Source organism: Chionomys nivalis, chromosome 8 (genome assembly GCF_950005125.1).
Source record: "Chionomys nivalis chromosome 8, mChiNiv1.1, whole genome shotgun sequence".
Taxonomy (NCBI): domain Eukaryota; kingdom Metazoa; phylum Chordata; class Mammalia; order Rodentia; family Cricetidae; genus Chionomys; species Chionomys nivalis.
The window spans coordinates 91563914-91575118 of NC_080093.1; the positions used below are offsets into that span (position 1 = coordinate 91563914).

The following is an 11205-nucleotide window of genomic DNA, read 5'->3' on the forward strand; positions in this document are numbered from 1 at the left end:
GGTCCAACATGAGCAAACCCGAGTCCAATATAAATAGTAAAAACCAAAAGTTTCACAACCAGAAATCAGGGCTCGACCTTTCACTCTTATAACACTCATGTGTGTTATACGCTGCTCTCCAGCTGGTGATCTTCCTACCCCAGTGTGTACCAGTTTCAGAGACAGGGGAGTGAAGGCTCTAGGCAGGAACCACAGTCAACCTCCATTAAATCACAAAGGAGTTCCTCTTCTAACCCACAGCTGAGCTATTTCCCACGAAGCCCAAAATAAGACAACCCAAACCAATAGGAAGAGACAGCATTAAACGAAGAAAACATCAGAGCATGCCTCGCCCAGCCCGCCTCCCCACAAAGCCCTGCTTTGGGCCTAGGCATTCCTGGGTCTGCAGCAGAACATTCCAAACTTCCCAGGACTCCGCCCAGCGTGGGGTTCAGCAGCGTTGAAGGCTTAGTTTATGCCTCATCCGTTTAATCCTCCCGACCCCCACCGGCACACACTCGATGCTTGAAATGAAAATCTCAGTGGTTCGTCCTTTACTGTGGGAGAGCATAGGCCTTAAATGGGGCCCCCACGGAAATGGGCGAATGTAGAGCTTGAGCTAATTAGGGGAAAAAGGGTTTGGGGGTACCTCTGGGCCAGCCTGCTTCCCCACAGATCCCGGGGCGGAGTCCTCGAAAGAGCCCCCTTCGGACATCCCGCCCCCCGCTAGGCCTCCTCCTTCTCCTACCGCGGGAGATGCCAACTCCGCCCGGCTGAGTCACGGCCTGAACTGGGGAGGAGGCGGGGAAAGGCGGCCCTAGCCCAGATCGCAGCCATCGGTCGCGGGGAGAGCAGGCAGGGTTGTCAGAGATCATGGGGGAGAGCGCGCTGGAGTCTGGGCCTGTGCCCGGGGCGCCTGCCGGGGGTCCCGTGCACGCCGTCACCGTGGTGACCTTGCTGGAGAAGCTGGCCACCATGCTGGAGGCGCTGCGGGAGCGGCAGGGTGGCCTGGCCGAGAGGCAAGGCGGCCTAGCGGGCTCGGTGCGCCGCATTCAGAGCGGCCTGGGCTCATTGAGTCGCAGCCACGACACCACTAGCAACACACTGGCGCAGCTGCTGGCCAAGGCGGAGCGCGTGGGCTCTCATGCCGATGCAGCCCAGGAGCGGGCGCTGCGCCGCGCTGCTCAGGTGCAGCGGCTGGAGGCCAACCACGGGCTGCTGGTGGCGCGCGGGAAGCTGCACGTCCTGCTCTTCAAGGTCAGTGACCCTAGGCACCCCCTCATCCCGCCTCTAGACCACCACCTAGAGGGACTCCCGCCTTCCACCGGTCCACCACCTCCTGACCCTACGTGCCCGCCCTCAGTTGTGGAACAAACTCTCAGAGCCGCACCCACTTCTCACTTCCCGCATCGTGGCCTTATCCCTCTCTTACTCCCAGCCTGGCCAATCCACGCCCTCCCCGCTATAAGTCAGGCCAGTCTGAAGATTTGGTCAGTCCCAACCACATAACAAAACGGCTGTGGTGTTTCTGTACCTCCTTCCAAGGGCCCATACAGCTGTTACCTTCTTTCATACCTTACAGATTTCATCTACTTTGAAACTTGTGCAGCCCACTTTCCCCCTTCCTGCTCATTTCTCTGCTCCTGGCCCCATCTTTCCCACTCCTCTCATTTGTCCAATTCTTGGTGCAGAGGCAAAGGGTGGAGTAGCTTCCTTTGGTGTAACCGCGGGGAGAGAGTTTCAGGCTGGTGCTGGCTAAGTGCCTGCCAGAATCAAAAAGCTGTGTCGTCACATTCAGGAGGAGACTGAAATTCCAGCCCGCGCCTTCCAGAAAGCACCAGAACTCTTGGGCCCTGAGGACCAGTCGGTGCAGGATCCAGAGCAGCCAGAGGATCAAGTTGGAGAAAGTTCAGACGAGGAGCCGGTGGAGTCCCGGGCTCAGCGACTGCGACGCACCGGCTTGGAGAAGGTACAGAGCCTAAGAAGGGCCCTTTCCAGTCGTAAAGCACAACCCACACCGGTCAAGCCGCCACGCCTAGGGCCTGTCCGGAGCTCTGACGGCCCACCAGATGGCCAGCCTGTAGCTCAACCAGATGCACCGGAGGAGTCCGCACTAGAGTCTGCCCTGGAGCCAGAACCTCCTCAGGCTACCAAGGAGGATCCCGAGAGGCCTGTGCTTCAAATCGAGAGTGCAGCCTGATCGCTGGAGCTGCCGGGCCCCACTCGGGGTTTAGGCCTTGTCCCAAAATAAATCCTTAAGGCGTGCAGCACTTACACCCAAATAAGGAGAAAATCCTGCATCCACTGCCCAGTTCCGACCCTCCCTTCCTGGCCTTCCAGTCTGGTACCCTGTGTCCTCGGAAAGAGGAGCATTCAACCTAATTTAGTCTCACTGCAATAAAAGTAATTTCATCTAACCCAGAGTCCATGCAAAAGGGCGAGGATGGGCTGGGGTGGGGAGGGCAGTAGGAGGAGTAAGCGTGGTGGAGCCCGGAATGGTGGAGAGGCAAACGTTTCTCACTTTCCCCTGAATCCCGGGTCTCCATTGGCTCGGAGAAATACCCTGCTGGCCACTAACTGCTTAAACACTTTCCTTGTGGGGACACACATCTAAATGAAGTTTGAGGCCCTGCTGGGGTGGAGGGTGCTGTGCTGTTCTTTGATGAAAATGCCCAGTTGATGTTAACTAAAGCTTTCCCATTTAGCCTCTTTGACCTCTATCAGAGTTGAGTTTCACAGGGCGCATTCCTCAGTCTTGTTTCCGGCTTCTACTCTCTCATGCTCACACCGAGGTCTCTCCTAGAGGCCACATACAATCCAGACCGTTGGGGTGGAGCTCAGTTGAAAAGCAATCCAAAAGCAGCCCTTGGTCTACTTATGTTCTCCTGCCAAAAATAAAACACACAAACCACTCATTGTTTTCAAAAACAAATGAGTAACCTTATAGGCTGAGTCTAGGCCACTTAGATTTGAGCATCTCTTACAAACAAAGTGTGATGAGCTGACTTCATGCGTGAAATGTAACTCCACAGTCTTCATGTCGATGTAAAAAATAAAATAATGATAGGCTGTAGATGCTTTTTAGATTTTTGTTAGGGTTTGAATCTGAAATGTCCTCTGAAAGCTCATTGCTGTGAGCTTGGTTGCAAGGTTTTTTTTCATTCATTCATTTTTTCTTTCTTCCTTTCTTTTTCTGTTGTAGCAGAATGGGTTCTAATCTAATAAATGGATTCAGTCCTTGATGGATCCATCATAAGTCACCATTATTGGGAGATGGTGAAAAGTGGGAGGTAAGTCTTAGTTGGAGAAAATAGGTCGCTGTATGTGTGTACAGACAGATGGACACTTTATTGCCTGTCTCTGTTTCCTGGATGCTGTGAAGTGAGCATTCTCAGCCAGATATGACTGCTATCATAAACTGCCTCCCTTCAGGCCAAAAGCCGTCCATCGAAATTTTTAAAAACAAATCATTTCAGTAGAATACCATGAGGTGTTAATTCTGTACTTGTTTCATAATAGAATAAACGACTGCAGTGCCAATTCCTCCTTAAAGGTATACATCATGTCAGCTTCCGTGGACTTCGAAATATTCTGGAATATTCAAATACTCACCACCATTTTTGTGGACACTTTCTTTCTTTCTTTCTTTCTTTCTTTCTTTCTTGCTTTCTTTCTTTCTTTCTTCCTTTCTTTCTTTCTTTTTTCATTTGGATTTTCGAGACAGGTTTCTCCGTAGCTTTTGGTTCCTGCCCTGGAACTAGCTCTTGTAGACCAGGCTGACCTCAAACTCACAGAGATCCACCTGCCTCTGCCTCCCGAGTGCTGGGATTAAAGACGTGCGCCACCACCTCCTGGCTTGTGGACACTTTCATATCCAGCACAAGCCCTGTCATAATCCCAGTGGGCATGCCAGGGAAGGGTTTCCTTTTAAGGAAGCTGGGCTGTGTGGAAGGCCTGCTGCTTGATGTAGCCACATTTCTCTCTGCTTAGACAGGTAGGGCAGAAGCTCATGACGTCTTCCTTCGGGGTACAGACTGCAGCTGGCCTACACATCTGGCGATGTGTGGCCATGGGGGATGCCAGTGCGTGTGTCTGGACCAGATGGCACACACAATTGATGTGCAAGGGATCGAGGGACAACATGCTCTCCGATGACATCCATGTGACACAAGTTGCCAGTGACTCTAGAAGTTTGTATCTCTCATATTAAAAAAAAAAAAGCAAACCCATGCAATCCATCACTATACGTGTGTGGAGGTTAGAGGTCAACTTTTAGAAGTTGCTCTCTTCTTCCACTGTGGAAAATGAGCTCAGGTTGTCAGGCTTATGTGACATATACTCCTATCTACTCGGCCAGCCGAGTCTTCTAATTTAAAACATTTTTAAAGTTAATTTTTATGTATTTTTGCCTGTATGCATGCATGTGCCCCACATGTATGCCTGGAGCCCATAGAAGCCAGAAGAGGGCATGCGATCATCTGGAACAGGAGCTACAAATGGTTGCAAGCCACCACGTGGGTGCTGGGACTGAACCCAGGTCCTCTGCAAGAGTCACACATGCCTCTAAGTGCTGAGCCATCTCCCCAGCTCCTATGTTCTTTTGTAAATTTTGATTACATTCCATTCTGTGCCAATAGTCATTTATTGAATGCCTACTATGTGACAGGCCCTGCCTGGCATAGTTAGAATCTCTCCCTCTCCTGAGTTTTCTTTACTAATGAATGGCACCGTCCTTTGCATAGAAATTTGAGCTTTCTGGTTGGTTAGATGATTCTGTCATTCCCTGACATTAGGAAACAGTTGTCATGGACTTGATCTCAACAGTATGGCTCCCCTTTAAAGCTCTTCTCTGTGGCCTTTTGCGGCCTTCTTTTACATATCCAGGGTTAAACTGCCAGTCTGACAACACAGACTCCTGACTCATGCCCTCGGTGTCATTCACCCTTTGCCTAAAGTCCTCTTGTGAGGTAGCCCCTCTGTCTCTTGCTGTGTGTCCTCGCAATAGGCCCCCAAATCTGAGCACTGAAATGATGACACAAGTGGAGAATTCCGCACCTGACCCCACATGACAAGTCAGTAAAAAAGCAGGTGCACTAAATGTTTCACACAAAACTTCCCTTTAGTCCATGTGTATAAAGTGCATGGACACACACACACATTTGGGCTTGGGATCCAGGCCCAAGTGCTCTCGCTGTACGCACGTGCAAATGCTTTATTACAGAATCTGGGAAGACTGTGTTATCTAGAAGACTTCTGCTTCTGAGCCTTTGAGGGATACTGAGCCTTTGTTATCTCACTGAGTGTGTGCTCTCAGTCTCATCTCCTGCACAGCTCAGCAAGACACATCAGTTTCAGGACCAGACCTTTCTCTTCCTTGCTCCCAAAGCAGCACTTGCCCAGCCTCCGATGCTCTAGTGGCCCGATTGTGGCTGTGGTTGCTACCTCATCCCTCTCCACAAGCCTGGCAGCTTTGCGCTAGAAACTTTTTACTCATGGTTTTGTGCTGCTGATGCTCCTTTTGACCACATGGTGTCACTATTGGGGTGCCAGTGTCCTAGTTGGTGCTCCACCCACCACCCCCCTCCCCACGACTCTGTCTCATTTTGATTTGATTTTCCAGAGATGTTGGCAGACCAATTTTGTGGGTCTGGAGCACAGGGGTCCTTTCAAATGGGGAAACCAGAGGCTTCTCCTGCAGGCTCCCAACCATAGTAGTCACACCACCCTGGTTTCACAGCTTCACTGCTTTCAAGAAAGAGTCTGTGAGCTCAAAAGGACTGGGATGAGCAGGGTGGACTTTATATCTTCTATCTCTTATCTTTTCAACTCCCTAAGAATCCACCTGATTTCCCCTTTTCAACCCACAAACAAAAGGAATATTTCACAAGGGAATATCTAGGTCCTTAACTTCTAGAAAGACTTGGCAAATGCCCAAGAAAAGGTGGCCTGTAGCTTTTTATTCCTTAATTGGTCTACAGTAGCAAACAACTGAATCAAGTTAAAACAAAATTAGTTCTGTCTTTTAGTAACCCATTTTGTTACATTATCTTCTCAATTGTCACAGCTATAATAATTGTTAATATAATTATGAATTCAAGGGCAAAGAGACACAGCACCAGCTGTCTGATAGCACAACATAGATACGGCTCCTTTAAGAAGGATCACTAAGTTCCAGAGGTTGATTCCTAGCTCTTTGGGCCAGAAATGGAAATTTATTCGTGGATTCAGCATGGTTTGCCTGATCTGAAATTGCAAAGCTCAAAGAAGATTGATTACCTTGAGTGCTAGATTCATTAATTGCCCTACAAAATCTAACTGCCGAGTAAGGGGAAGAACCCAGTCAGAGAAAACTTTTTCCATCCTGCCACAGAGCCTACAAGGGAAGCTAGGCAGATCTTAGAGCATGTGAGGATAAGCCAGGTTACTGAACCTGTTTTCTGATGTGACATGTCTCCTACAGAAGTAAAAAATGCATTCATTCATGATAGGGAATTTCTCCTCTGGGTAGATACAGGAAATCCTTTGGGCTTTCTTTTGCTGGAAGTAAAAGACTCAAAACCTCAGTCATGAAAGCCCGTCAAAGTCACTGGGTCCACTCAAGTGTCTTGTTCAATCTTGTCTCTTCTTAGATGGTCTGCATTTGAAGAGCCCAGGGTCCATGAGCTTACTATTTTCCCCAGCAACTGTATGTTTAGATATTGTAACTTATGACATAGGTAAAGTCGTTTCCAGAAGAGAGAACCTCAATTGAGATTGGCCGATAGGCAAGTCAGTGGGGCCACTTTCTTGGCTAATGATTGATGTGGGAGGACCTATCCCACCATGGGCATTTCACCCCTGTAATTAGTCCTGGGTTACTTGATATGACGAGCTGTAAACTGTGCTATAATAAACCTAGGTAGCTTTTGCTCATGGTATTCATCACAGCACTAGGAAACAAACGAGAACACTCGCTGGAAACATTTTCTTTTTTTTCTTTCTTTCTTTCTTTCTTTTTTTTTTTTTTTTGGTTTTTCAAGACAGGGTTTCTTTGTAGCTACGGAGCCTGTCCTGGAACTAGCTCTTGTAGACCAGGCTGGCCTCGAACTCACAGAGATCTGCCTGTCTCTGCCTCCCAAGTGCTGGGATTAAAGGCGTGCGCCACGGCCGCCCGGCTGGAAACATTTTCTTTACCCTGAGATAAAAATCTATCCCCGCGATTTCCATGTGTGGCAGCTGCTTCTCCTTCAGGGATGTTAGAGGAGACTCACCATAACAGGGTCCACAGGGCTGACTCATTTAGGGTTTCCCTAATCTCTTCGTGACCCCAGGCATTATTTGCTCCTGGGACGTGTTCTTTCAAGTCTTTGCCTTTTCTGTGTGAATTGTCTTACTTTATGAAATCTGTTAATAGGTAGGTGGCAAGGTGCCATTGAAGCATGGTTTTCATACTGAAAAGACATCTGGGCTTCATGTTGCCAATTTTCTTTGCCACGTCTGTTATGAGAATTAAAAAAAGACTGTTCAGTTGGGTCTGGGGAATACACAGTGGCAGAGCATTTGCTTAGCCTGCGGTGCTATATTCAAGCCCCAGGACTGGAATAACCTAGCTCTATTTCTGCTGGATGCGAGGCTAAGACAAGATGATCACTGTGAGTTGGAAGACACCAGGATCCAAAAGTTCCTGTCTCAAATTGTCTCCCTCTTGAAAAGCACTCTGCCTTTATGGAACTCTCATGAAACTGCCCTTCGTAACAGAAGTTGCTCTATTTGAGAGACAGGATTTCACTAGGTAGCCCAGGCTGACCTTGAATTCTCTGTTCTCCTTCTTAGCCTCCTGAGTGCCGTCATGCTCACCTTGTAATACATTTTGAAGTTAAGCGTTCTGTCCCAGCAGGGGCGGCAGTTATAGGTGAAGCCTTTGAGGCCTCCAACAGTCTTCATATCAGTCCGATTTCCTCTTTGAGTTCTTGACTCCCGTTGCATGACTTCTTTGTAGGGAGTAGGAGAAGCCTTAAGTGAGAGAAGGTCCTGAGTGAATGTGTGTTTTGAAACATGGGCATAGCCTTGTCGAGGACTCCAAGGCTAAACTGACAAAGCTGTTACCCATATGGGCCTGGCTCAAGAGGAATGGCAAAGCTTTCCTTGGGAACATGAAGGGAGTCCGAGTGTTTATGGATGATGATCAGTGTGTGTGTAACTGCAGCTTCCCACTCCAGGATGCTTACTGCCTGAGACTGCTCACCCACAGAGACCTCCTCCACAGGCTAGCCAACCCTCCCTGTGCTGAACCTGATAGATGCAATAGGGGTCTAGGTTGGGGAGGTGTCAGTTAGAGAACCCCACTATTTCCTAGTTTCACTATACATGTACCTGTATGTCTGTCTTTTTTTTTTTTAATTCCCATGTCTGTGTGTCTGTCCCTTCTTCATTCACTATGCCTAGTCAGGGTTCTTGGTCCAAAGCCATGTGAGTCTTGGCACTTCTTTTTAATTACATAATTGTCTCAAGTAAGTCAGAAATTATGATCATGGGAGTCCCACTGACATGACAAGTTCACCCTGTACAAAAGCTCATTCTACTCAATGGCCAAGATTTTCCAAGCCTTGAGTGTCATAACCAAGAGGTGACTTCACTCACGTCACTGACCAGAACCCCACATCCAATGAGTCACTGAAGCCTGCAGATTTTTTTAATGAACTGTTGTGACATTTTCTCTCATAAATAAATCTAATACAGGTGGGGCTACTATAAGGGCTTGAAAAGAAAACTTACATAGGAAAGCCAAGGAACAGAGACAAGTTAGTACAACGGAGCTAATCATGCTATTTGCTGTGAGTTGACACAGAAACGTTGATCAAATTTTCTGTCCCACATCCTTTTAGTCCCAAATAAACACACAGAGATCTACATTAATTATAAACTGATTGGCCTATTAGCTCAGGTTTCTTATTAACTCTTATAACTTATATTAGCCCATAGTACTTGTCTGTGTTAGCCACGTAGCTTGGTACCTTTTTTGGCAAGGCAGTCACATCTTGCTTCCTCTACGTCTGAATGATAACTGTAGACTGACTCTTTCCTCTTCTCAGAATTCTCCTGTTCTGGCTGCCCTGCCTCTACTTCCTGCCTGGTTGCCCCATCTATACTTCCTGCCTGGCTACTGGTCAATCAGCGTTTTATTAAAATACAAGTGACAGGATAAAAGACCATTGTCCCATCAGAACCTGGCCAGGCACATGTACATGTGGAGTTCCTTGTTTTGCTATGATTGCTTGGTGGTTAAATTTACTCATGCAGGAAACTGGCTCACTATGAACATTTTCATCCATGGGCACTAAACAATATGCCTTTTGTTTAACCTCAATTTTCTGTTGTTTTGCTGTTTTTATATTGGGGATGGAAAACAGGTCTTACGTACTCTAGGCAAGCATTTTACCACTGAATTGTATCTCCTTTTCATTTTAAAACAGTCTTGGTCTCAGGGACTGGAGAGATGGTTCGGTGGTTAGGAACATGTATTGCTATTGCAGAGGACCTGGGTTCAATTGACAGGACCCACATGATGGTTTACAACCATCTCTAACTCCAGTTACAGGGGATTCATGTCTTCTTCTGAGCTTTTTTGGTGCCAACCACATATGTGGAACATATACATACTGTAGGGAAAACACTCACACACAAAACAAAACCAAAAAACACAGTCTTACTAAGTTGCTCAGGCTGGCCTTGAATTTGTGATCCTCCTGGCTCAGTCTCCCGAATACTTGAAATCATAACCATGAGCCACTAAGCCTGGCTCCTGATTTAGTGTTTTTTATATTTTTGTCCTGAAACTGAAAATGTTCTACTAGATGTAGCCCTGGTGACAGTAGAACTCACAGTGCAGGATAGGGGACTCCTTAACTTACCCCTGAATCCCTAGCACAGTACTTGGACCTGGGTGGCACCAGGCTGTCAGAATGTCTCCTGGGGAGCCCTGGCAGTGTAAGGATGAGCAAGAACTTGGCCTTAGGAGCCCACTCTGTTCAGTGCACCTTTTGTTCACTCTGCTGGTCTCTCCCTGGGATGACTAAAGTTTATAGTCATGTGGGCTCTGTATATGGAGTCCTCAACCACTTTCTGGGTCCATGAAAATATTTGATGATTCACTTATTTTTTGAGACAAAAATTCAACTGTATAATCTTGACTGGTCTAGAATTTGCTGTGTAGACCAGGCTGACCTGGAACTCATAAAGATCTGCCCTCCTGTGTCTTGTCTCTTGTGTGCTAAGATTTAAGGTTTATACTACCATGCCTGGAAAATACTTTATTTTATTTTTAAGTCAGAAGAAAGCAATAAATACTTTCTTTAAGGATGGCACTGTAACTAACACTATTGGTATATATTAACACTATTGTAAAAATATAGTTAAATTGTTTTTCATGGGCTGGTGAGAGGGCTTAATGCAGTGGTTCTCAACATGTGGTTGTGACCCCTTTGAGAGTCCAACGACCCTTTCACAGGGTCACCTAAAAACACTGAAAAACACAGATATTTTCATTACAATTCATAACAGTAGCAAAATTACAGTTATGAAGTAGCAATAAAAATAATTCTATAGTTGGGGTCAGCACAGCATGAGGAACTGTATTAAAGGGTCACAACATTAGGATGGTTGAGAACCACAGGCTTAGTGGGTAGAGGCACTTGTGCAGGCCTAGATGTTTGACTTGAGCCCGATATCCCATACGGTGGCAGGAGAGAAGCGGCCGCTAAGAATGGCCTCTGATTACCACGTGCAGGGCAGTGTCCATGCACACAGAGGGCGGCAGGGGCGGTGGGGTGGAGGGGAAGCAAACAAAACAAACACAAATAGAATGGAGTTTAGCGAAGACAAAGTGACCATGATTCGTGGAAATTAAATCTAGCCCTTCTTTCTCTGCTTCCCTTTGCCGTCCTCCTCCAAAAAGTTCTCTGGTTTTCCTTTCCTTTTCTTTTACAAATAGCCGCAAGGAGGCTTTTATTTTACAGACATGTTTTTACTGGATGATGTATTTATTGTAGGCAATGTTGTTGTGGACTCTCTTAGTGCCAAAGCATCTCCTGAGGGGTTCTAGAAAGTCATTTTAGAATTGCTCTTAAGAGAGAGAGAGAGAGAGAGAGAGAGAGAGAGAGAGAGAGAGAGAGGGAGGGAGGGAGGGAGAGAGATTCATAATCTACTGTAGATTTTTGAAGCTAAACAGTTGTCTTTGATGAAATTCAG

General features: G+C 47.0%; 1 protein-coding gene across 1 annotated transcript; it reads left to right on the forward strand.

Moving 5' to 3' along the window:
- Window positions 1-630: 630 nt before the first annotated feature.
- Cavin3 (caveolae associated protein 3) lies at window positions 631-3377 on the forward strand. Its single transcript, XM_057779694.1, has 2 exons — window positions 631-1236; window positions 1778-3377. The coding sequence occupies exons 1-2, from the start codon at window positions 853-855 to the stop codon at window positions 2177-2179; spliced, it is 786 nt and encodes a 261-aa protein (XP_057635677.1). The 5' UTR covers window positions 631-852; the 3' UTR covers window positions 2180-3377.
- The last annotated feature ends 7828 nt before the right edge of the window (window positions 3378-11205 follow it).

Excerpts from the sequence above, each read along its gene's own strand:
- Cavin3 (XM_057779694.1), top strand. The coding sequence starts at position 853 with ATGGGGGAGAGCGCGCTGGAGTCTGGGCCTGTGCCCGGGGCGCCTGCC. Across the intron at positions 1,237-1,777 it reads TGCACGTCCTGCTCTTCAAG|GAGGAGACTGAAATTCCAGC; the intron begins GTCAGTGACCCT and ends CGTCACATTCAG.